The sequence below is a fragment of the Schistocerca gregaria genome, chromosome 10 (assembly GCF_023897955.1).
Source record: "Schistocerca gregaria isolate iqSchGreg1 chromosome 10, iqSchGreg1.2, whole genome shotgun sequence".
NCBI classification, from domain to species: domain Eukaryota; kingdom Metazoa; phylum Arthropoda; class Insecta; order Orthoptera; family Acrididae; genus Schistocerca; species Schistocerca gregaria.
The window spans coordinates 119,096,968-119,123,915 of NC_064929.1; the positions used below are offsets into that span (position 1 = coordinate 119,096,968).

The window sequence follows — 26,948 nt, forward strand, 5'->3', positions numbered from 1 at the left end:
CCAGTGAATCATACACAGATCTCCTAAAAAATCATCTGCAGCGTGGATTGCTGTCAGCAGGTGTCCTTTTCCAACATGACAATGCAAGGCCCCACACTGCCTGTACAACAGTTGCAACAATCACAGACCTGCATTTTGAGTGCCTTCCTCATCCACCATACTCACCAGACCTCGCCCCAAGTGATTTCCATATGTTTGGACCACTCAAAGACACAATGGGAGGAAAGAATTTCCGTTCTGGTGAAGAGGTACGCCACGCGGTGCACGAGTGATTGCGCGGACTACCAAAAGCATTTTTTTCTAAAGGAATTTATGCACTTTGTGAGCAATGGAGTACTTTAATTGAGCGTGGGGGAGATTATGTTGAAAAGTGATACAGCTTCGTACCACTTCTGCACAATATATAATATTTAAAAAAATATTTAAGGTTTTCATTTGACTCATCATATCTAATTTTACTATCTAGTGAGTGAATTGGCATATCTGAGGAGTGTGATATCGTCTAGCGCGATTTATGCCAAGTTAACGGGGATAAAAGTCCGCTGCAGTGTGCTACAACGTACACGCATTGATGTAAACTTGTAGTTAATTGGTCGAGGCTAGTTATGCATGCCACGAACTGTGCACATCGTCTATCAAATCAATTTCTATTTGGCCCATAAGGAAATTACGTCACGCCAGTGGGGCATGCGCAAAAGCTCTTCAAAACTGAAGGTGTGCTCGAGACCCTGGTGCCAAGTTTCGCGAAGTCTAGAGCAGCAATGTAACACAGTGCGGTAGATTTACTGCTGTGTGCTTAAGGTTATCGCATCTACGTTACTTTTAACAACTGACAATGTGAGCCGCGGTAAAACGTGCTGCTTTGAAGAGCGCGCCGCAGCGCGTTGTGTGAAGCAGTCGCCCTCCGTTTCTGGCGGTGGCGCTGCTGTGGCAATCGCAGCTTTTGTGCCGCCATCTGGTGGGAAAGGGGAAACGTTGCCTGCTGACGTGCATTTAAGGGGCTCTATGAGCTCGCCAGTTGGTCAATTGTTAAGCAGGGTCAGTGTGGGGCAGTCAGTGTCTGTCTGTCGTTCGGAGTGCCAGTATGTGTTAGGCCACCAGTCTGCTCGAGTTTGCTCAGGCAGTGGGCATTGGCGGTTGGATCGATGGGTTGGTCGGTCGCGCACTGAGACACGAGATGACTTGTCCGCCTTGAGCGTCGGCGCATGTGAGGTCACCACGTGACTCCAGTGGGCCGCGCCGTATAGCGAGGGGTAGTGGCTTCGCGGCCGACACGAGAGCAACAGGAGTCAACCCACGACATCGGTCTGGCCGGGGCGAGCTGCGACGCCGTGACACGGGAGATGGGCGCGCCTTCCTGCGTTACGTTGAAGCGGCTGGCTGTGGACGGTTCGGGAGAGCATGTTGGGGGCGCTGCGCTGGGTCTTCACCAGACATCGCAGTGTATTAGAAGTTGCGTGATTCGTGATATGTTGTTTTATTTACTTGTTAAATTCTACTTGTTTTCTTGGTTAATCTCTCGTCCCCAGCTTGCTCGTCTGTCTCCCGTTCGCATTTGTTAGGCAGTTAGTGTCCGTCTGTCGGTCTGCCGTACGTTAATAGCTGCCTCTGTCATGTTTGTCGGATTCGGTGTTAACGAATTTATTGCTTAAGGTGTAAAGGCCTAATTCCTGAAATATGTTTTTATCTTGCCTATCATCTTGAGAGGCGGCATATGTGTAATATAGAGCATGTTTGGTTTAACCTTGTATATTTTGGCTCTGAGCACTATGGGACTCAACTGCTGTGGTCATCAGTCCCCTAGAACTTAGAACTACTTACACCTAACTAACCTAAGGACATCACACACATCCATGCCCGAGGCAGGATTCGAACCTGCGACCGTAGCAGTCGCACGGTTCCGGATGCGCGCCTAGAACCGCGAGGCCACCGCGGCCGGCTTGTATATTTTATGTAAGACTGCATTTCATGGGTTATTATTTAAATGGTAATTTTAGTATATAAAGTTGCCACCCTTCCATGGTAGGAGTTCTTAAAAACAAGTTACACTTTCGGTGGCAAATAATTTTTAATGTGAGTGTTTTGTACGATTTCCATCCCTCTTATGGGGTGTATAGTTTATGTGTTAGTGTGAATTGTTAAAATTTTTAGTTTAAAGTAATCTGGTGTGTTGCAGATTTGCACCAGTGTAATCTTTCAGAGGTTGTTGTGAGCGGTCGTGACTATGGCCGTGTCAAAAGGGAGCGGCAAGGTTCTCAGCCCGAAAGCTCATACTATAAAAAATAAATTGTTATTTCAGCCTCTGTATGAATTGTAACTTGATATTTACAGGGTGCTTTCTGATTATAATTTTAAATATGTTTTTTTTTAAAAAAAAATGTTTTTAGGAATAAAATTTCCATTTGTTAAAATTTAATTTGTTTCATCAGTTACCAACTGGAAACTACTTCCACCCTCACATAGTGTGATTATATGTGTAAATGTTCTTGATGAATCGCTAGTAAATAAATTAAATTGTTAAGAAAAGGTTTTGAAAGTAAATCCAAGGTTCACAATGGAAAAGAAAACACATCCGCAAGGTGTCAAAAATTAGGGTGTTCACGTGTTCCTGTGCTCTGCCACTGCTTAAACTGTCATCATGCTGGTTACATTAGCTGACTCTGACTTACCACCCGACGAGCAGGCCTGCTTGGCATTTTGTTGCGGATAATAGGTGACACAGGCAATTTCAAAAGAAAACAGAATAATAGGAACAAAAATAAGAACAAGTAACAAAGTCTATAAGATGATGAAAGTGACTTAGCAAAGTATTAGAAATAAAAAAAATTATATTTAAACGAATTAATTGAATATAACTATAATCAAAGTCTTCCGATTAGATTTAGAAATAAAAAAAACTGAATTCGGGATATATGATAATATTCGAACCTGTAGTCTGCTACACAGGTAGCTTCGGCACCAACACCTACGCCGAAACACCACACACACTGATGTATCTATATTGATGACTCTGGTGGCCCAGTTGCAATGACAAACTGCAGCCTTTTATAATTTGACTTCACACAATGGCATGCGAAGCTTTTTAACGTAAGCTGATCTCTGTGACTGTAATATCTGAATTACTTCTTGTGCAAGAGGGTCCACTAAGGTTTCGCTAATGCTGTGTTTGAAATGTGTGTATTTCTTTAACATTATTTTGTGTGTGTGTGTGTGTGTGTGTGTGTGTGTGTGTGTGTGTGTGTGTGTGTGTGTGTGTGTGTTTGTTGTTTTTGGTGTGGTTATCACATGAGATGAAATACGGGATAAAAGAGCCAGACCGGATTCTGAATCCAAACACATCAAGAAAGTAAAATGGACAATGAATTGGAGGTGAATTTATCAATTCTTAAATGAACAAACTGCCATTTGACTGTATTATTGTTTATTTAATTAGGACCCAGGTTTTGGCCTTTAATGCTGTTTTCTTGTGACTGAGTTTATGTCGTTAACATACATTGCAGCTCAAAATTGGTCATAAATTAAGGAAACAAATTCACTCTGCACGAAATGCCAGATGTAAATAACAAAGTAAACATGTTTTTATATTTAATATTTTTATATTGTTTTTATATTTTCTGTTTACCACTTACAACGTATTTAATAAAAACAGGTTTACTTTGGTGTATACCAAAGTCAACCTGTTTTTAAGAAATTTAATAAAATAAATTCAATTCCAAAGTAAACCTTTTTTTAAATTTATTTTATTTAATTATACCAAAGTAAACCTGTTGTTATTAAATATAATGTGCTACCACTCTTATTTATTTTTCATATCTGGCGTTAATTTATGGCAAATTTTGGGCTTGATGTCCTGCAACATATGTTAATGACATAAACAGTCACTTGAAAATGGGATAAAAAGCCGAAATCTAGGTCGTAATTAAATAAACAAGAATACATAGGAAAACTACAAGAACCTTCTACATACATTATAAAGAACTCATCGACGCCTTTCGACTAAACCATTTTGAAAAATCTACAGTAGCTAACCACATGTATATTAATAAACACAGACTTGACGACATCCGCAACTGCCTAACTCTACTTCACACAGAATCCAACAGTAAAAAACTTAGTCTACTAGAACAGTTAGAAATAGTGCTACACAAAGAAAAATATTCCGAAAACTTGTTGAGTGAACAGAGTTTAACAGCCACAATATTTTCTACACCTTTAAAAGTTTATTTTTTTCCTGAGGAATCAAATCTATAATAGTACAAACAGCTAACAACCTACAACATGGTTCCAAATAATTATTTTAATAATACCTGTGTACTAGTAGTACCATATCATGTTACCTTCTGCGAAACAAGAAAATCCATTATATTTAGAAGTAGAACATCTGTATGAACGAGAATCTTTGGCATGTTTACGTTCTGCTACTACAGTGTGCAAAAAAGTGTGTGACTATGTATATATCCTAGTATGTACTGCAAAATTAAAGATGTGTATTGTGTATACCAACTGCTCAACACAAGCAAACCTCATACAATGTTAAACTGTAAGTTAGTTTCATATTATTAGCGCTGTTAAACTTATATCTACAATATACCATGTTGTAACATAAAAATGTAATATCAACAGGAAAACAACTAAAAAACCTGATGTAAATCACTAAAAAAGCACCTGAAGGGGAGCCTCCAGGGCTCGAAATGCATAGTGCAGTAAATAAACGCAACTTGTGACTGAAGGCGGCATGTTCGTCATTTTACGAAAGTAAAACAGTCGCGGACGAAACACTGCAAAACAATGAATAAAAATAAAGTATCAATTCTTAAATGAACACACCGCCATTTGACTGTATTATTGTTTATTTAATTACGACCCAGGTTTTCACATTTTATGCCATTTTCTTGTGACTGAGTTTATGTCGCTAACATGTATCACAGAACATCAAGTTCAAAATTGGTCATAAATTACGAAAAAAATTCACTCTGCACGAAATGCCAGATGTAAATAACAAAGTAAACCTGTTTTTATATTTAATACTTTTATATTGTTTTTATATTTTATTTTTACCATTTATAACGTATTGAATAAAAACAGGTTTGATAGAGCACTTGTTTTTATGTTTTATATCTACCATTTATAACGTATTTAATAAAAAAAAGTTTGGTAGAGCACTTGTCCGCGAAAAGCAAAGGCCCCGAGTTCGAGTCTCGTTCCGGCACACAGTTTTAATCTGCCAGGAAGTTTCATATCAGCGCACACTCCGCTGCAGAGTGAAAATCTCATTCTGAAAACAGACTTACTTTGGTATATACCAACGTTAACCTGTTTTTATGAAATTTAATAAAATAAATTCATTGTCAAAGTAAACCTTTTTATTACATTTATTTTATTAAATTACACCAAATTAAACTTGTTTTATGAAATATAATGTGCTACCACTATTATTTATTTTTCACATCTGGCGTTAATTTATGGCCAATTTCTGTTTGATGTCCTGCAACATATGTTAATGACAAAAACAGTCACTTGAAAATGGGATAAAAAGCCAAAACCTGGGTCGTAATTAAATAAACAATAATACAGTGAAATTTTTTTGGGTGTGTTCTTTTAAAATACCAAAGTAAATCACTTTTTAATAAATTTGTTTCATTAAATTATACCGTCGTTATTAAATATAATGTGCTAGCACTATTATGTATTTTTCACATCTGGCATTAATTTATGGCCAATTTTGAGCTTGATGACATAAACAGTCGAAACTTCCTGTCAGGAAGTTTCATATTAGCACACACTCCGCTGCACAGTGAAAATCCCATTCTGGAAACATCCCCCAGGCTAAGCCATGTCTCTGCAATATCCTTTCTTTCAGGTGTGCTAGTTCTGCAAGGTTCGCAGGAGAGCTTCTGTAAAGTTTGGAAGGTAGGAGACGATATACTGGCAGAAGTGAACCTGTGAGGACGGGGCGTGAGTCGTGCTTGGGTAGCACAGTTGGTAGAGCACATGCCCGCGGAAGGCAAAGGACCTGCGTTCGAGTCTCGGCCCAGCACACAGTTTTAATCTGTCAGGAAGTTTCATATCAGCGCACACTCCACTGCAGAGTGAAAATCTCATACATAAACAGTCACTTGAAAATGACATAACAAGCCGAAACGTGGGTCGTAATTAAATAAATAATAATACAGTCAAATTTTTTTTTGGGTGTGTTCCTTTAAAATTTTTTGTATGAGTCCAGCTTAGCAACATCAAAAACTGTTTACTAATCAATTGTTGTGGCAGTTTGGCAAAGTCCTAACGGTTCGGACGCTGAGTGCTCTGAATGGAGGAAACCAGCCCCGACGCGGGAAGTGTCGACAGTCAAGTAATTTTAATCGGACTAGAGTGGCGCTCACCGACAGCTGGTGCGGTCCGGGGCTGCGTGGCGTGTAACTGACGCAGACTGCGGCGGCGGGGCTGGAGGCGGTCGCGGGCACCGGTCGGTAGTCCAGCTGGATGGCCTGCCCGGGGGCGGCGGGGGCGGTGGTTGCGGCGTGGGGGCGTCGCGGCGGCCAGCCGGGCAGCGACACGCTGGTCCTGGGGGCGGCGCCCCGCCTCCGCAGGCCCCTTCGTGACCTGGTCGGCGCCCGCTGCTGCTGTGTGTACCCTGAAAACAGGCCGCCCTCCGCTCAAACCTCGCACAGTGGCAGGCCCGCCTCACCGTGTACTGGCCGAGAACATTTGGCTGGCATGAGGTGGAGTCGTACTGCTGCTAATCACTGTTGTTGTTGAGGTCTTCAGTCCTGAGACTGGTCTGATGCAGCTCTCCATGCCACTCTATCCTGTGCAAGCTTCTTCATCTCCCAGTACGTACTGCAGTCTCATCCTTCTGAATCTGCTTGCTGAATTCATCTCTTGATCTCCCTGTACGATTTTTACCCTCCACGCTGACCTCCAATACTAAACAGGTGATCCCTCGATGTCTCAGAACATGTCCTACCAACCGATCCCTTCTTCTAGTCATGTTGTGCCACAAGCTCCTCCTCTCCCCAATGCTACTCTATACCTCTTCATTAGTTATATGATCTACCCATCTAATCTTCAGCATTCTTCTGTAGCACCACATTTCGAAAGTTTCCATTCTCTTCTTGTCTAAACTATTTATCGTCCACGTTTCACTTCGATACATGGCTACACTCCAAACAAATACTTTCAGAAACGGCTTCCTGACATTTAAATCTATACTCGATGTTAACAAATTTTTCTTCTTCAGAAATGCTTTATTTGTCATTGGCAGTCTACATTTTATATCCTCTCTACTTTGACCATCATCAGTTATTTTGCCCCCTAAATAGCAAAACTCCTTTACTACTTTAAGTGTATCATTTCCTAATCTAATACCCCCACCATCACCCGATTTAATTCGATTACATTCCATTATCCTCGTTTTGATTTAGTTGATGTTCATCTTTGTTGTGTACATAGTTCCGCATAATCAGCTCATACACAACTTTCCCACTAGAGCGCGCCCTGCTAAGCACAACAGCGTACGAGCAGCGCTCGTCCACCTCTACGAGTTAGTGCTACCTTAGAGACGGACCAAATTCTGCTTCCACCCATCCGCTTATTAATATGGAACGCGGCCAATGAGATCGTTGCTAACGTAGAACCTTATCTCCTCGCAGATCACACTCGTGCAGTGATACATGAACGCACTAGATATTCTAACAAGTGTACGGACCTCCGATTAATCAGTCTTCATTAGTCTGTACCAGTCTGCATTTGTATGCACCAGTCTGTACTAGTCTGTACCAGTCTATAGTCAAGTTTCAGTATGCGCCTAATAAGATTACCTTATTCCTGTACATAGCCATGAAGATAAATGAATAGACACTTTCTCAGGTATCAGAGATATGTGAGAATAAGATTAACGTGCCAACCAAAGGAACTTCAGATTGTCAATTGTAAACAGCATCCAGTATCAAGTTACGTAATGTCTACGCTTCTTATTATTTAAATAAATGTTTGTGAAAATTAATCAAGTTCTGTTTAAAGTTGGTGACCGTCAATCTGCTACTCAGAGCGTGCAAGTGTCATTTCTATCGTCTGACCTAACGGCAGAAGATAAACACGTCATGTTAAGACCATGCCATATATTGCTGTAGCTCGCCTACTTCGTTAGAGTGACAAGTCAAATAATCTGATGGTGTGTGTACCGAAGGTCTTACAGTACGCACACCACAATCCTTTCAAGGCACTGTCCATTCCGTTCAACTACTCTTCCAAATCTTTGCTGCCTCTGACATGACAGAATTACAATGTCATCGGCGAACCTCAGAGTTTTTATTTCTTCTCCATGGATTTTAATTCCTACTCTGAACTTTTCTTTTGTTTCCTTTACTGCTTGCTCAATATACAGATTGAATAACATCGGGGATAGGCTACAAACCTGTCTCACTCCCTTCCCAACTACTGCTCCCCTTTCATACCCCTCGATTGTTATAACTGCCATCTGCTTTCTGTACAAATTGTAAATAGCCTTTCGCTCCCTTTATTTTACCCCTACCACCTTCAGAATTTGAAAGAGAGTATTCCAGTCAACATTGTCAAAACCTTTCTCTAAGTCTACAAATGCTAGAAACGTAGGTTTGCCTTTCCTTAATCTTTCTTCTAAGATAAGTCGTAGGGTCAGTATTGCCTCACGTGTTCCAACATTTCTATGGAATCCAAACTGATCTTCCCCGAGGTCGGCTTCTATCAGTTTTTCCATTCATCTGTAATGAATTCACATTAGTATTTTGCAGCTGTGACTTATTAAACTGATAAATTTACACATCTGTCCACCCCTGCTTTCCTTGGGGATTGGAATTATTATATTCTTCTTGAAGCCTGAGGGAATTTCGCCTGTCTCATACATCTCGCTCACAAGATGGTAGAGTTTTGTCAGGACTGGCTCTCCCAAGGCCGTCAGTAGTTCTAAAGGAATCCGCAGTAAGTGGATGATGGGGAGATTATTGATGCACTAAGACGTTGGCTCCAACATCAACCAGTATTGTGGTATCGTGCAGGCATACACAACCTGCCAGTAATGTGGTGTAAGGTCACCGTATGGAATGGAGAATATGTTGAAAAACATGGTTTTGTAGCCAAAAGAGCAGCGAACAACATGCTGTATCGGAATCCTGAATGAAACGAAAATGCTTTCTGAGAAAAATGTGTTATGTTACTTACTTAATGGCCCTAGTATTTATTTCTGAACATTTCTGCCAACAACAGACAAGTTTGTTGACATCGTCACTGTAGAATGCGTGACTTAATAGCCCTAGCCAGGGCACGCCGCATCCTGGGAGCGCTGGCATCACTAGATTTTAGCCAAGCTTTTGATCGAGTGGATCACGCGTACCTATCGTCCGTCCTCCAGCATATGCAGTACCCACAGCAATTCACAGACGTCGTGATGCGCCTCCTCCGAGGGGCGACTTCCAAAGTGCGTCTCTCGCAGTCCCTCCCGATTTTCCGCTCCGTGCGTCAAGGCTGCCCCTTGTCGACGTTCCTATATGCTCTGGCGCTGGAACCGCTCCTCTGTGGCCTCCGTCAACGCCTCACCGGTCTTGCCGTACGTGACGTCACATTTCGCTGTACAGCATATGCAGACGACCTGGTTCTCGTGTTCCGCAATCACGACAATGTCAACAGAGCACTAGAATGGATTACCACGTACGGTGTGGCTTCCGGCAGCTGTCTCAACGTCGCCAAATCCGTCGCCATGGCCATAGGCGACGGGTTGACCCCAGCGTGTGTCGAACCCCTACAGCTTCGTGGCACGACATACGGCGCACTGCGGCTCTTAACTACCGCCGCTTATTACAACAAATTCGGGTCCAGATCTTCAACCTTCGTCTGCGGACCCTGGACATTCTCCAAAGGACACACTTCGTCAATGTTTACCTCGCATCGCGCCTTCCACACAAAGCGTGTTCTCCCAATACCGTTACTGATGGCTCGGCGTCTATTAGCGGCATTCGGAGCCTACGTCAGTACAGGCATGCTCTTCAAAGTCAGTTATGAGTCACTGACGCTTCCCCCAGAAAGGGGAGGTCTTGGTCTAGTCCATGTCCACGACAGAGCTGTGGCCCTGTATGTCAGCTCACACATCAAGCTGTGGCTCCACCACCCGGAAAGTTTGACAGGTTTGCTGTTGGAGTCCTCAGCTCCGCCCTCCATTATGCCCCCACTGACGACGCAAGACATACCCCCACCCTTCTACTACTTCGGGAACTTTTGCATTGAACACAGCTATGTCCGTATCGCAGTATCACCGACGAAACAGGCGTCGGCGCGGGATATACATCATGTCCTACAGCAGAGGCGCCCACCAAACATCGTGGAGACCAATAGCCCTTAGGTTAATTGGAGGGTGGTGTGGAAGACGATTCACGCGGTTACACTGGACACAGCCGTCCGATCCACATGGTACATCACAGTCAATGGTAAACAGATCAGCCGATCACGCCTCCACAAGATAAACATGGCGGAATCGCCTCTCTGCGTAGACTGCGGAATGCCAGACACGGACGAACACCGTCTCACATGTGGCGCGGCGGAAGACGTGTGGCGCTTGGTGCGACAAATTTTGTCGTATTTTCTACGAGTGACTCTGGAACACATTACACCTCGGTTTCTACTATTTCCGGATCAACAGTATTTCCCGCGCCCCAAGACCAACGCTGTCACGTGGATCCGTGAGCATGCGGTACACTACTTATTTCACGATGGACCTAAAGATGTATTCGACTTTTGGAACTACCTACAAGAACGTCATTGCAAGATCGTACGGAACCCAAAATACAGACTGTATTTTTCTAATTACTTAGGGAGTGCCCTACGCGACCCTCCACGCAGCTGGATCATCAACAGGTAGGAGAAGACACCTACTGAGTGAGCTGACAAGACTAAGTTCGATTCTCGGTGGAACAACATGATATACGTGAAGACGTACCTGGATGATGAAGCGTAAGGAGAGTAGCGACACACCCTTCTGCATGAAGCACTCTTTTTTTCCCATATACATTACCTCGGTGTAGGAACGTACCGAGATATTGTTTATTTTTTTTTTTACTCAGAGCACGATGCGGTGCTAGATACATTTGTTTTTGTTGTGGTATAAAGTAAAACCACATTAACTTTGTATGAAAAACAGTAAGTAAAAATAAATAAATAATGATTCCCACAAAAGATTTCCCCTTCCCATCCCTGATTCCTTGATGGACGAGGGGGACACTGTGACCAGGCCTCGGGTTACGACCCCTGATCACTCTGCCTATCCTCGCCCTCCCCCACCTATTAAAAAAAAGGCTAGAGCGTCTGCAAAAAAGAAAGTGTATGGCTGCTAGAGGAAGCGTTCTGAGTTCAAAACTTGCTAGGTGCATAATATTTTCTTTGTTTAAAAACAATATCGAAGTGTCTTACTTCATGAATTTTATTCGTTTGAATGCAATTTTTTGAAATTTCTAGTGGCAACTAAAATGGACCATACGGAAAGTATACGCTATGTACTAATACCTCTGGAAACTCTTCAAAATTTCGTGCAATGGTTTACTACATCTAATGCTGCACAATAACTGCGTTGAACTGCGAAACAAAATTAAGTCATTTATGGGGGGGGAGGGGGGGGGGGGGAAGGTATCAGTCAAGGAGATGTGTAAAAATCAAATGTTTGGGCCAATTAGTTTTTGTGAAATCGAATGATAAAGTGTGTCAAAGCAGTTGAAACACCATATGTCTGAACAGGCGACCAGTGCGATGATGGCAAAATCGCGCACAGCGCGGAATGCGGGGAGCACATCTCTGTAGCAGCGAAAGGGTTAATGCGGCTGCGGTGGCTTTACTTCATAAACTGCGCGCTACCCCCTAAACCTAAGTTTGCGAACTATACTATACTATGGCGCTGCTTCTCTTGGCGCGTACAGCTGGCAACGCAGCAATCTCCTGCGTCTGGGCGGGCATGTGCGAGCCGCCAAGATAAAAGAACTGAACTATAGTCATAGGACCGCCTTCTGCCACCCTAGTGTTTGAAAGAGTTTATTTGTGTCTGGAGTTCTTCCATCGTCGTAGACGAGTACGAGAACCATCACTTCGACGCACCGGACGCAGTACATACAGTGATATCGCAAATTGCTTCGGCTTATTAGGGCTATAAAAGCTAAATAGCTGTGATCACGTTAGATTATTTCTACTGAGGTTCCACACCACAGTAGATCATCTTTGAAAGTAGTGTCTTCTAGTGTTTGGTACGCAGATGAGGTCAGTCATTTCGCGTTATTGAAATTAGATCGTGCAGTCATAAAATAATGGGCAGAGTTGGGCAATTAATTAGTAATTTTACTTAGGAAATGCAAACTTAGTAATATAAAGGTTTTTTTTTTAATCTACAGTAAATATATAAGCAGGAACAACGTTTATCATTTAGTAGTATTAGTTGCCTTAATCATTCATTTATATTTAGGTTGTAGTTTAAATGTTAAAGTCCATTAAGAGAACTTAAGATCTGCTTCAGGAGGTAGTCAGACAGAGCCGAATCATCATTTTAGCGTTTATTATTTTCCGTTGCGCACATTCATTTTACAGCATCTTGGAAATGTCGCAGCGCTCGTCTGCGATCTGGCATTTTAGTGCTGAAAGAGAGGCTGTGCCATGTCTAAACGAAAATTTCGAATTCGTGCTTTCAGTGTCGCAGTACATTGCAGAATTTGTGGTGTTGCTTTTGGGCATGACGTCCATGAGCACGATATCTTGAACTTCGCAGGCACGGCTTTGAACTTTCCTGTCGTTGGTGATCCCTTACGGTGGAACTCAGTGATGCTGTACTCTTTTTGGGGCCAACTTGATGAAAGCACCTTTCGATGGTGGTGGTGGTAAGTTCCTATGCGACCAAACTGCGGAGGTCATCGGTCCCTAGGATTACACACTACTTAATCTAAATTAAACTAACATACACTGAGGACAACACCCACGATCGAGGGAGGACTCGAACCTTCGATCGGGAAAACCCCGCGAACTGTGGCAAGGCGCCCAAGACCGCGCGGCTACCGCGCAAGGCTTTCTGGAATAGGATGTTCATAACCGAAACACTCTTGCGTCCACTATCATATACTTGTACAAGTACCAAGTTTTGCTGTCAGTTATGGTACACCACGTAGAATGTATGAACATAATCTATCTCTTGGCCAGGTTTTTAGTCCCTGACTGTAAGTTTTCAACGTTTCTTATTTAATCTTTCAACTACTTTTCAACTTGGTGCATATGTGTATGTGTTCTACACACTCCCCCCTTTATTTTCTCCTTGGAAATATTCTTATTCTAATTCGTTTCGTCTCGCTATCTCCCTACACCTATCTCGAAACTTGCTCCCTCACTCACTCACTTGGTCTTCGTCTCCCTACACCTTTCTCCAAATTCGCTCCCTCATTCACTCTTTGTCTCCTTCTCACTCTCTCACTCATTTACACACACACACACACACACACACACACACAAACACACACACATACACACACACTGTTTGCCTCATTCTTAACCTCACCTTAGGCTCAATCTATGTATATATAGTAGGGGGTCAGTGAAGTGAAGTGGAAAGAAGACAAGGATTTTTCGTCAGATGAGTATAGAGTGAACGTCAACAAAAGCACAACGAGGAAGTGAGACATTTAAAGTACTAAAGGAGTTTTGCTATTTGGGGAGCAAAATAACTAATGATGGCCTAAGTAGAGAGGATATAAAATGTAGACTGGCAATGGCAAGGAAAGCGTTTCTGAAGAAGAGAAATTTGTTAACATCGAGTATAGATTTAAGTGTCAAGAAGTTTCTGAAAGTATTTGTATGGAGTGTAGCCATGTGTGGAAGTGAAGCATGGACGATAAATAGTTTGGACAACAGAATAGAAGCTTTCGAAATGTGGTGCTACAGAAGAATGGTGAAGATTAGATGGGCAAATCACATATCTGCGAGGTATTGAATGGAATTGGGGAGAAGAGAAATTTGTGGCATAACTTGACTAGAAGAAGGGTTCGGTTGGTAGGAGATGTTCTGAGGCACCAAGGCATCACCAATTTAGTATTGGAGGGCAGCGTGGAGGATAAAATCGTAGAGGGAGACCAATAGATGAATCCACTAAGCAGATTCGGAAGGATGTAGGTTGCAGTAGGTACTGGGAGATGAAGAAGTTTGCACAGGATAGAGTAGCATGGAGACCTGCATCAAACCAGTCTCTGGACTGAAGAGAACAACAACAACGAGTATAGCGTAATATCAGCAGCAGAAGCCAAAAATGGTACGACAGGCGTAGGATGCGTTATGTATAGGAGACAGGGCAGAGAGTGTGTTACTGTGAGCAGTTCTGTGATAGTGTTGTTCTTATCAGAATCGACAGCAAACCAACACCGACAACAATAGTTCAGGTATACATGCCGACGTCGCAAGCTAAACATGAAGAGATAGAGAAAGTGTGTGAGGATATTGAATGGGTAATCCAGTGTGTAAAGGGATATGAAAATCTAATAGTCATGGGAGACTGGAATGCAGTTGTAGGGGAAGGAGAAGAAGAAAAGGTTGCAAAGGATATCGGCTTGGGAAAAGTAATGAGAGAGGAGAAAGACTAATTGACTTCTGTAACATGTTTCTGCTAGTAATAGCGAGTACTCTGTTCAAGAATCACAAGAGAAGGAGGTATACTTGGAAAGGCCAGATGATACGGGACGAATTCAGTTACATTACATCATGGTCAGACAAAGATTCCGAAATCAGATACTGGATTGTAAGGCATACCCAGGAGCAGACATAGACTCAGATCATAACATAGTAGTGATGAAGAGTAGGCTGAAGTTTAAGACATTAGCAAGGAAGAATCAATACGCAAAGAAGTGAGACACGGAAGTACTAAGGAATGACGACATATGGTTGAAGTTCTATAAGGGTATAGATACAGCAATAAGGAATAGCTCAGTAGGCAGTACAGATGAAGTGGAATGGACATCTCTAAAAAGGGCCAGCACAGAAGTGGGGAAGGGAAACATAGGTACAAAGAAGCTAACTGCGAAGAAACCATGGGTAACAAAAGAAATACTTCAATTGATCGACGAAAGGAGGAAGTACAAAAATGTCCCAGAAACTGAGGAAAAGAGAAACACAAGTCTCTGAGTAATGAAATAAATAGGAAGTACAGGGAAGCTAAGACGAAATGGCTGCAGGAAAAATGTGTAGACATCGAAAAATAATTATTGTCAGAAGGACAGACTCAGCATACAGGAAGGTCAAAACAACGTTTGGTGACATTAAAAACAAGAGTGACAACATTAAGAGAGCAACGGGAATACCATTGTTTAATGCAGAGGAGAGAGCAGATAGGTGGAAAGAATACATTGAAAGCCTGTATGAGGGGAAAGATTTGTCTGATGTGATAGAAGAAGAAACAGGAGTTGATTTAGAAGAGAGAGGGGATCCAGTACTGGAATCAGAATTTAACAGAGCTTTGGAGGACTTAAGATCAAATAAAGCAGCAGGGATAGATAACATTCCATCAGAATTTCTAAAATCATTGGGGGAAGTGGCAAAAAAGGACTATTCACGTTGGTGTGTAGAATATATGAGTCTGGCGACATACCATCTGACTTTCGGAATTGCATCATTCACACAATTCCGAAGAGGGCAAGAGGTGACAAGTGCGAGAATGGAAAAAAAATCGAGGATGCGCTAGGTGACGATCGGCAACGGCCTTACCGCAGTGGATACACAGGTTCCCGTGAGATCGCCGAAGTTAAGTGCTGTCGGGAGTGGCCGGCACTTGGATGGGTGACCATCCAGCCACCATGAGCTGTTGCCATTTTTCTGGGTGCACTCAGCCTCGTGATGTCCATTGAGGAGCTACTCGACCGAATAGTAGCGGCTTAGGTCAAGAATACCACCATAACGACCAGGAGAGCAGTGTGCTGACCCCACACGCCTCCTATCCGCATCCTCCTCGGAGGATGACACGGCGGTCGGATGGTCCCGGTAGGCCACTCGTGGTCTGAAGGCGGAGTGCTAGGTGACGATCAGTTTGGCTGTAGGAAAGGTAAAGGAACGAGAGAGGCAATTCTGATGTTGCGGTTGATAATGCAAGCAAGACTACAGAAAAATCAAGACATGTCAGTAGGATTTGTTGACCTGGAAAAAGCGTTCGATCATGTAAAGTGGTGCAGATTTACGAAATTCTGAGAGAAGTAGGGGTAAGCTGTAGGGAGAGACGGGTAATATAGAATATGTACAACAGTCAAAAGGGTATAATAAGTGTGGATGATCAAGAGCGATGTGCTCACAGTGAAAGGTTGTAAGATAAGGACGTAGCCTTTCACCCCTGCTGTTCAATCTGTACATCGAGGAAGCAATGATGGAAATAAAAGAAAGATTCAAGAGTGGAATTAAAATTTAAGATGAAAGGATATCAATGATACAATTCGCTCATGACCTATCCTAAGTGAAAGTGAAGAAGAATTAAATGATCTGCTGAACGGAATTAACAGTGTAATGAGTACAGTGTATAGATTGAGAGTAAATCGAAGAAAGACTGAGGTAATGAGAAGTAGTAGGAATGAGAACAGCGAGAAACATAACATCAGGATTGATGGTCACGAATTAGATGAAGTTAAGGAATTCCGCCAACTAGGCTGTCAAATAACCAATGACGGATGGATCAAAGAGGACATCAAAAATAGAGTAGCACTGTACGTGATGACTTGCTGTTAGCACAGGCCCTCACATTGGCTGACAGCTGCCGTAGCCTATTAATGTCAAATTTTGCCACACTTGTATGCCCCACTTTAATTTCTGCAATTATTTAATGAAGTGTTGCTTGTCTGTTAGCAGTGGCAACTCTATGCAAATGCCATTGCTCTCGATCATTAAGTGGAGGCCATTGGCCACTGCATTGTCTGCGATGACAGGTAATGCCTGAAATTTGCTATTCTCAGCACATTCTTCACACTGAGGATCTCAGAACAGTGAAGTCCCTAACAATTTCCAGAATCAAATGTGTCATGCTTCTAGCTCCAGTTCCCATTCTATGTTCAAAGCCTATTACTCCTGTCATGTGGCCATAATCACATCAGAGACATTTTCACATGAATCACCTGAAAAGTAGCTCAACATAACCATTTTCAGACAACGATCGATTTAGTTGGACCAAAGCTCGCAGTTCATTCGATGTAAACACAGCAGCCACCATTATGGAGCCACCAACAGCTTGTATAATACCTTGTTGAGAAGTTGGGTCTAAGGCTTCATGGGGTCAGCACCACACCAAAGCCTACCACCAACTCTTACCAACTGAAACTGGTACTCATCTGCCCAACCATGATTTTCCAATCATGTAGGGTCCAGTTGATACGGTCATGGGTCCAGGAGAAGTGCCACAGGTGATGTCATGCTGCCACAGCCCACTAACACCAAATTTCACCACACTGTACTAACAGATACATTCATTGTATATCCCAGATTGATTTCTGTGGTTATTTCATGCAGTGATGCTTCTTTGTTAGCACTGACAGCTATATGCAAATTGTCCTGGTCTCAGCCATTATGTGAAGGCTGAGAGCCACTGCATTATGCATGTTAAGAGGTAATTCCAGAATGCTGGTATTCTCAACACACTCTTAACACTGTGGGTTTGGAACATTGAATTCTCTGACAAAAGGGCATTCCTGGCCAAGAGAAGTCTACTAATATCAAATATCGGCCTTAATTTGAGGAAGAAATTTCTGAGACTGTACGTCTGGAGTACAGCATAGTATCGTAGTGAAACGTGGACTGTTGGTAAATCGGAACAGAAGAGAATGGAAGTATTTGAGATGTGGTGCTACAGACGAATGTTGAAAGTCAGGTGGACAGATTAAGGTAAGGAATGAGGAGGTTCTAAGCAGAATCGGAGAGGAAAGGAATATGTGGAAAACACTGATAAGGAGAAGGGTCAGGATGATAGGACATCTGCTAAGACATGAGGGAATGACTTCCATGGTACTAGAGGGAGCTGTAGAGGGCAAAAACTGTAGAGGAAGACAGAGATTGGAATACGTCAAGCAAATAATTGAGGACATAGGTTGCAAGTGCTACTCTGAGATGAAGAGGTTAGCACAGGAAAGGAATTCGTGGCGGACCGCATCAAACCAGTCAGTAGACTGATGACCAAAAAAAAAAAAAAAAAGGTTGAATAATTTCTTTGCTGTTCCGGAGTCTTCCATCCTGTAGATGTGTGTATAAAATTTGGCTCGGCGCTTTCTGATTTGATCTGTTACTATGTTGATCTTTCGATAGAGTTCGTTTTGTGGTCTCTTCATCCAAATGCCATTTTTGTTGATTGGGCCGTAAATCTTCCTGAGAATTTTTCTTTCCTGCTTTTCTATTTCCTCAATTTATAAATGACCATCAATTCCCATTGTTTCAGCTGCATAGATTGCTTCTGGAAGAATCACTCTTGTATAGTGCCTTAATTTTGCATCTGTCGAAATGCACTTCTTCTTATAATGCGTCCATGTTAGCTTGGTGGTTCTTTGTTCATTGGCAATTTGGTTTAATCCTGAGGACTGTATAGTTTCTGCACAGAATAGAAAAGGAATATGTGGAAAGCACTGATAAAGAGAAGGGACAGTAGAGGAAAGCAGAGATGGGAACGCACCAAGGAAATAATTGAGGACGTAGGTTGCACATGCTACTCTGAGATGAAGAGAGTAGCACAGGAGAGGAATATGTGGCGGGCAGCATCAAATCAGTCAGAAAAAAAAACTTCACCTACTCTTCCACCTATTTCACCTCCCACACACTCATACCATCGCTTTTGCTTGCTCTCATTTTTCTGTATCTCCACCTGATGCTTACTGACTTGTCCATTCTCAGTCTGACAATGGTTTTACCTTCTCCGACACGTGACAGTTGTTCGCTCTGCTCCCACCACTTACCTCGAGGAGCGGCTGAGGCATGCACCTCGGAGCCGTCGGCGTCGACGTCTGTGACGACGAGCGCGGGCGTGATGCCGCTGGTCGGGATGACGGCAGAGCCGAAGTCGCCCCCGGGCCCCACGATGTGGACGTGGAAGCCGCCTCCGCCGTCGCTGTCGCTCTCTTCCCCATCACTGGCGCCTGTAGGAGCACCTCACGTTACTGTGTGCACTCAGACAGACCCAGGAAGTACTGACAGCATTAAACATCCAGCTTTTCAAAGACCCAGTTACTTATTAAATTGGAGACAAGCTCGTTCCAGGCTACTAATATGAACATTAAGCTTCGGTTTGAGGAACTGTTATAGCTGCGAGTGACCAGCGAGTGGTGCACGGCAGACAATGGAGGGGAGCCGCTGGACGTATCGCTAACAATGAACAGACAGGACAGACGAAAAGTTAGGGGAACTACAGACAGTACGGCCGACCAGGGTGGAACACGAGGCAAGCGAGTAAGAACTGAGGTAATAAGCACAGCGAGATAGCAACAATGTAGGAGCAGTCCAACGACATTAGGTATCTCAATACAGGGAAATGGAACTGCAGTAGAGCTGAGATACATACGGGAACTATGGCGAGTACTGCTAGGGTAGCTTTTTCTTTCTTTGTTGTTAGTTCATTCCCCTGCCGTGGGGAGGGGAGGGCTGGCAGCGGCACAGTCCACCGCTCTTCCGGCCTGGGGTAGCCCCACACGGCTGCCCACATACGTGACAGCAGGAAATGCGATTGCCTGGAGATTTCACATGGTACAGAAGGCTTGGAGCGCAGGCCCCTAGTGGGCATCCAGGTCCGTACCTTCTGGCGCACATACAACTTCTGCACCTTCTGACACCAGACGGTCAAAGTAATGAGATTCTGCATCTGTAGGACAGCTTTGTGTGAAAGTGAATGATGGACTGTGGGGAAAAGGCCGAAGAAGAAACTGGGATAAGATGTGTTTTAGAGATGTATGCTTCAAATTAGTTGCGATGATGATGTTTCGTTTGTGTGTCCCGACATGTCAGGCCAATAGATGTTCAATGTGGTGGCCATCATTTGCTCCACACAACTGCAATCTCTGGCGTAATGAATCTCGTACACGCCGCAGTACACCTGGTGTAATGTCGCCGCAGGCTGCAACAATATGTTGTTACATATCCTCTGGGGTTGTAGGCACATCATAGTACACATTTTTTTTTTAACGTGCCCCACAGAAAGAAGTCCAGAAGTGTAAGATCAGGAGAACGGGCTGGCCAATTTATGCGTCCTCCACGTCCTGTGAAACGCCCGTCGAACATCCTGTCAAGGGTCAGCCTAGTGTTAATTGCGGAATGTGCAGGTGCTCCATTATGCTGATACCACATAACTCGACGCGTTTCCAGTGGAACATTTTCGAGCAACGTTGGCAGATCATTCTGTAGAAACGCGATGTATGTTGCAGTGCTCTCCGCTGCACACGATCGAATAGCGGAGGAGTGGTACTAAGCGTCAACTTTAGGTTACAATATGTCCGGATGTAATTAACATTTTACAATGCAACAAATGGCACTGATTACGTATTTGTTTATATGTTCAGATGTGCTAACAAAGCTAACGTGGTTCCATTAAAAAAACATAGGCTTGTGTTAAAAAACATACTTCCGTGTATTTTTGTATGGTTTGTATTAAACAACTACACAGCCCCTCTCCTCACGTTCGGTCTGTGGAATCGGTTCGCCAGTATTTGACGTGGTTTACGAAATATATCCAGCGGTAACGTTAGGTGACTCACCCTGTATATTTTTGTTTAATAAACTGTGCCACATACTATATATTCCTACTGAAGTTGCCTTTGTATGTTACTTTGTAATACTAAAAGAGATGCCTGTTTTTATGAATAAATTTACTGTACAGTACTTCTTTTTGGCAAATAAACATGTACAATTCGATTATCCGAACAAACCAGTTTTCCGAACACCCATGTCCCCCAATTGCCTATGATAATCGACGCTCTGCTGTAAAAGTAACAGCCACGCACCTTGCTGTGGGCGCAGCAGGTAGACGTAGAAGAAGGCTCTCCGGTTCTGCACGGCCAGCACGAGCCCCATGCCGCGAGCCACAACGCACGGGCCCGCACTGGCGCCGCCTCCGCCTCCGTCGCCGCCCCCGGATCCAACGCCGCCCCCAGACGCCGCCTCCGGCGGCAGGCCAGCGCCGCCCGCGCTCAGCGCCATGCGGCTGCACGCCCTCTGCACGGCCAGCAAGTAGGAGAGCAGTCGCCGTTCTAGGGCGCGCGTCAGTAGCGGCTGCCCGGAGCACTCCTCGTCCGAGAACGCCTGCAAAATGTTTCACATGGCACTGAGCACTATGGGACTTAACATCTGTGGTCATCAGTCCCCTAGAAGTACTTAAACCTAACTAACCTAAGGACATCACACACATCCGTGCCCGAGGCAGGATTCGAACCTGCGACCGTAGCAGTCACGCCATTCCGGACTGAGCGCCTAGAACCGCTAGACCACCGCGGCCAGCTAGAACGCCTGCACACATTAGACGTGAGCCAAACGATTATTTTGGAGTAACTGTTATCACAGTTAAATATATTTTTTATATCCATTATTTTTAACTGTTATAAATAACTGTCAGTTAAATGACTACTAACTGAAACCCTCAGTTGCCGACAGGTGTTGTTGATATACTTTGATGCGGACAGCTGAAAGTGTGTGCCCTGACTGGGACTCGAACCAGGGATCTCCTGCCTTTTTTTCCCATGTTGTTCATTGCATCTGCTTGGCGCTGAAGTCGTAAGACATCCGTTCAAGTTTGTAGTTGTTCGATTAACTCAGTTTTTTTTTTTAATTACAGAGGGAAACTAGTCCTCCGACCGAACACACTGAGCTACTGTGCCGGCAAAATGTTCAAATGTGTGTGAAATCTTATGGGACTTAACTGCTATGGTCATCAGTCCCTAAGCTTACACACTACTTAACCTAAATTATGCTAAGGACAAACACACACACCCATGCCCGAGGGAGGACTCGAACCTCTGCCGGGACCAGCAGCAAAGTCCATGACTGCAGGGCCTTTGACCACTCAGCTAAACCCGCGCGGTGTGCTTGAATCTCAGACGCTCTATCCCGGGTTCGAGTACCGGTCAGGGAACACATTTTCAACTGTCCACATCGAGGTATATCAACAACACCTGAGCAGCTGAGAGTTTCAGTTAGTCATCATTTATTCCTAGGGAAAAGCTGCACGGTCGTCTGCAGTAGCTGTTCTTTCGAGAACAGTTACTGTCTTCATATAAACTGTCAATTATTTTTCACAGCCGAATACTCCAGATGGGGTTATAGTTATATTACTACATCAGTGGTGTCTCCCTTCGCTGAACATTATCGCCAATTTTATAAACCAATGGCAACGCCAATTACTGATGATTTCCATCCTTCCCCAGATCTGAGCCCCACCATAGTGGAGTGAACGTCCATGATGTCTGCAATCACCACAGAAGAGATGGTAGATGCGTTCAACAAGGGGGCTGAGAACAAATCACCAGGACCAGATGGCCTCCCCGTGGAGTTTTACCGGGCGTTCACCACGATAATGCTTTCTCGCTGGACAGAAATGATTTAGAAACTCTTTACCCCATCCTTCCCAATTCCACCTGAATGCGTCACTGGCGTTCTTCTAGCTGTGCCTCAGCAGGAAGGGAGGGTCTCATGTCTCTGCATATCGCCCCCTTACATTAATGCATGCATCCTATAAAATCTCCGCACACTTCTTACCAGTGCGCATATGCACCGTCTTACCTATGGTCCTTTCCCCGGAGCAGACTGCACATGGTTGTGGGGCCGCCTTAAAAACAGCCCTAGGAGAATCCTGTGATCTCATCGTGCTGGTGGCAGTTTAGTTATCAGAGTAATTATAACTGTGAGTAGTGCAAAGTCGCAGGAGTTTCATATGAACTGTGCCATAATCTAATTAACTGTCCAGTACATTTCAGTTGGAAGACAATGGATCTAACTCGCATCCGGCCATCCTGATTTAGGTTTTCTGTGATTTCCCTAAACTGCTTCAGGCAAATACTGGGATTGGTTCTATGAAAGGGCACAGCTGATTTCCTTCCTCATCCTTTCCTAATCCGATGGGATCAATGACCTCGCTGTTCGGTCCCGTCCCTCAAACCAACCAACGAACATTTCAGTTAATGCTTGGATGGCTATTGGTGTTTCATGTTGTATGTATGTAGGTTGTCGCTCGGTATTATAAATATTATCCTCACAGCTGCAACAGAAAGTATGCAACCTCACCACCACACTGTTTACATGAAATGTTTAGTACATGCTTTTTTAAGCATAATATAATATGTAAGTTGAATGCTGTGGACAAAATTCGAAGCATAATTTCTTGTGCTGTTCACTTAACAGAGTAAGTGTACAGCCTTCTAATAAAACACCAAAATACATGTAATGTGATAGATTTGTATACTTTTGTACGAGATAGTTCATTTGAGGAACGTGTGAGTATGCTAATCCGAGCTCTATGAGAGATCTGGAAAACTGCTCGATTACTTCAGCCACCTTGAGGGTCTTATTATTTTGGTGCGAGAATGACTGCATTATGTCTCTCCAAGTCTTCAGTTTGTTGTGCATCTCTTATGTTTGGCGTTACTGAATGCAGAATTTCAGTGGATGATTGGTTGTGTTAACCTCGTAAGGGGAACATACACTACTGGCCATTAAAACTGTTACACCATGAAGAAATGGAGATGATAAAGGGGTATTCATTGGACAAATATATAATACTAGAAATGACATGTGATTACATTTTAACACAATTTGGGTGCATAGATCCTGAGAATTCAGTACCCAGAACAACCACCTCTGGCCGTAATAACGGCCTTGATGCGCCTGGGCATTGAGTCAAACAGAGCTCGGATGGCGTGTACAGGTACAGCTGCCCATCAAGCTTCAACACGATACCTCAGTTCATCAAGAGTAGTGACTGGCGTATTGTGACGAGCCAGTTGCTCGGCCACCACTGACCAGACGTTTTCAGTTGGTGAGAGATCTGGAGGACGTGCTGGTCAAGGCAGCAGTCGAACATTTTCTGTATCCAGAAAGGCCCTTACAGGACCTGCAACACATGGTCGTGCATTATCCTGCTGAAATGTACGGTTTCGTAGGGATCAAATGAAGGATAGAGCCACGGGGCGAAACACAAACGTCCACTGTTCAAAGTGCTATCAATGCGAACAAGAGGTGACCGAGACGTGTAACCAGTGGCACCCCACACCATCACGCCAGGTGATACGTCAGTATAGCGATGACGAATACACGCTATACATGTGCGTTCACCGCGATGTCGCTAATCACGGATGACACCATCACGATGCTGTAGACAGAACCTGGATTCATCCAAAAAATGACGTTTTGCCATTCCTGCACCCAGGTTCCTCGTTGAGTACACCATCGCAGGCGCTCCTGTCTGTGATGCAGCGTCAAGGGTAACCACAGCAGTGGTCTCCGAGCTGATAGTCCATGCTGCTGCAAACGTCGTAGAACTGTTCGTGCCGGCCAGCGTGGCCGAGCGGCTTTAGGCGCTTCAATCTGGAACCGCTACGGTCGCAGGTTCGAATCCTGCCTCGGGCATGGATGGGTGTGATGTCCTTAGGTTAGCCATTTGCGCCATTTTGAACTGTTCGTGCAGATGGTTGTTGTCTTGCAAACGTATCCATCTGTTGACTCAGGGATCGAGACGTGGCTGCACGATCCGCTACAGCCGTGCGGATAAGATGCCTGTCATCTCCACTGCTAGTGGTACGAGGCCGTTGGGATCCAGCACGGCGTTTCGTATTACCCTCCTGAACCCACCGATTCCATATTCTGCTAATAGCCATTGGATCTCAACCAACTCCAGCAGCAATGCCGCGATACGATAAACGGCAATCGCGGTAGGCTACAGTCCGACCTTTATCAAAGTCGGAAACGTGATGGTACGCATTTCTCCTCCTATCACGAGGCATCACAACAACGTTTCACCAGGCAATGCCGGTCAACTGCTGTTTGTGTATAAGAAATCAGTTGGAAACTTTCCTCATGTCAGCACATTGTAGGTGTCGCCACCGGCGCCAGTCTTGTGTGAATGCTCTGAAAAGCTAATCATTTGCATATCACAGCATCTTCTTCCTGTCAGTTAAATTTCGCGTCTGTAGCACGTCATCTTCGTGGTGTAGCAGTTTTAATGGCTAGTAGTATGTTTAAACGCCTCGGCCATCATTATACCTTTTTTTTTTACTCCGTTGATCTAATTTTTCTTTTGGTATCCAGAGGCTGAATTAACAGTATTGATGTTGGAAATACGAATTTACGTTACGGTTTCAGAAATTTCTCTATAACGTAATTTCTTGTCTTGAAGAATACCTTACCTGTCATTCCATGTTTTGCTGTATTTTCCCTTCCGTCACACATATGAAGCAATAATGAACACTTGTCAATGCTACCTGCTTGCTTTAACTTTTTTTCTTTTTACAGTTTAGTATCAGGACAGCTAACTGTCTGAACATGTAACAGACTAATTCATGAACGAGGCAGGTGAGCACTCAAAATGGAGGGCATAGTTTTTCGTATAACAGAACCTCAACATAGCAATGAGTGCACCTGACAAACTGTTTTAGTGTTTGCTTAACATAACAGAAAATGAACTGACTTGAGCTCTTTGAAAACAAAAAAAGCATATACTGTTACGAAACGTTCGTGTAGTATGTACCAGTGGGCCCTAGTATAAGTAAATCTATACTTCTATTTAAGTACCACAGCCAAAGTATTTTACCTGACTATTGTTGTAATATGCCTCTATCAAATGGTTAATTTGCCATACATGAGTCTGAAGTGTAACTATTCAACTGTACAATTTTCCTGTATAAAACTGATGTCCTCAATACTATGTAGAAAATATTTCAAAGTATTTGCAAAAACAGACATAATGTCTTATGGAACAACAGCAGTCAGTGATTTTATAATGTTACTTAAAAACCGTCTTGATTGCAAATATTTTTATTTCAGTTACAGGAGTAACCCGTGGACGGGTTACTCCTGTAACTGAAATATCAGATCTGAAGATGGTTCTGAATGAACCGAAACCGGTCATATGAATAAAAATATTTGCCCGTGGACGGGTTACTCCTGTAACTGAAATCTCAGATCTGAAGATGGTTCTGAATAAACCGAAACTGGCCATATGAAGAAAATTATTTGCAATCAAGACGGTTTTTAAGTAACATTATATTTCAAAGTCAATGGCCAAAAATTAATTAAATAAAAAAGCCCATTTACAATGGATCTCAACAAATTGGGCAAAGTTTTTTTTTCTCTTAGTGAAGCCATAAAGGTGTGTTTCACCAAATTCGACAAAATTTGTTGTACTCAAGTTGATAAGGTACGCCCAATGAGACTGATATGATACAGCGTCGGCACTTTTTCGTCATAATGATGCCACGAAGCATTATGGATTTTGTATATATGAGAAGATACTGAACTATTTACCATTTTTAGATCACCTCTAAAAATATTATCATGTTGCATACTCTTTACAATATTTCATAGCTTTCCATGTATAAGACTATTACTTGTACTACAAGCCTAGTGACAGCAACACAGAGAAAAACAAGAACACGAATCGAAAGTCAATATCCTCCAACGCAATCAAAGGCCGGAAAGAGAGAGACACCTGTTCCGAAAATACAAGAAATGGAGAGAGCAGAATCCCATTAATGTCAACTCTCTCGAAGGCTTGATGGCCAGCGGTTCATTTCCGCAGCAGTACGAAAATATTTTGTTCACTCCAGTAACAATCCCCTCTGGAAATATTACCGGGTCCTACGTCCTTTCACTGGAGTCGGGAGCACAATTACCAACTTCCAAGTTACCTGCAGTGGTAGCCCATTAATTGTCAGAGAACAAGAACTGAGAGTGAAAACGATAACTGATGTCAAGTTCTTTCTGCC

General features: G+C 43.5%; 1 protein-coding gene across 1 annotated transcript in view; it reads right to left on the reverse strand.

The window, feature by feature from the left end:
* The window catches only part of LOC126293450 (uncharacterized), an 807,495-nt gene that overhangs the window by 144,665 nt on the left and 635,882 nt on the right, over positions 1 to 26,948 (reverse strand). The window contains exons 6-8 of the mRNA XM_049986682.1: positions 20,982 to 21,279; positions 18,948 to 19,127; positions 6,381 to 6,631 (exon numbers count right to left, since the gene is read on the reverse strand). Of these exons, the coding sequence (XP_049842639.1) occupies positions 6,381 to 6,631; positions 18,948 to 19,127; positions 20,982 to 21,279 (729 nt within the window). The remainder of the gene's footprint in view (positions 1 to 6,380; positions 6,632 to 18,947; positions 19,128 to 20,981; positions 21,280 to 26,948) is intronic.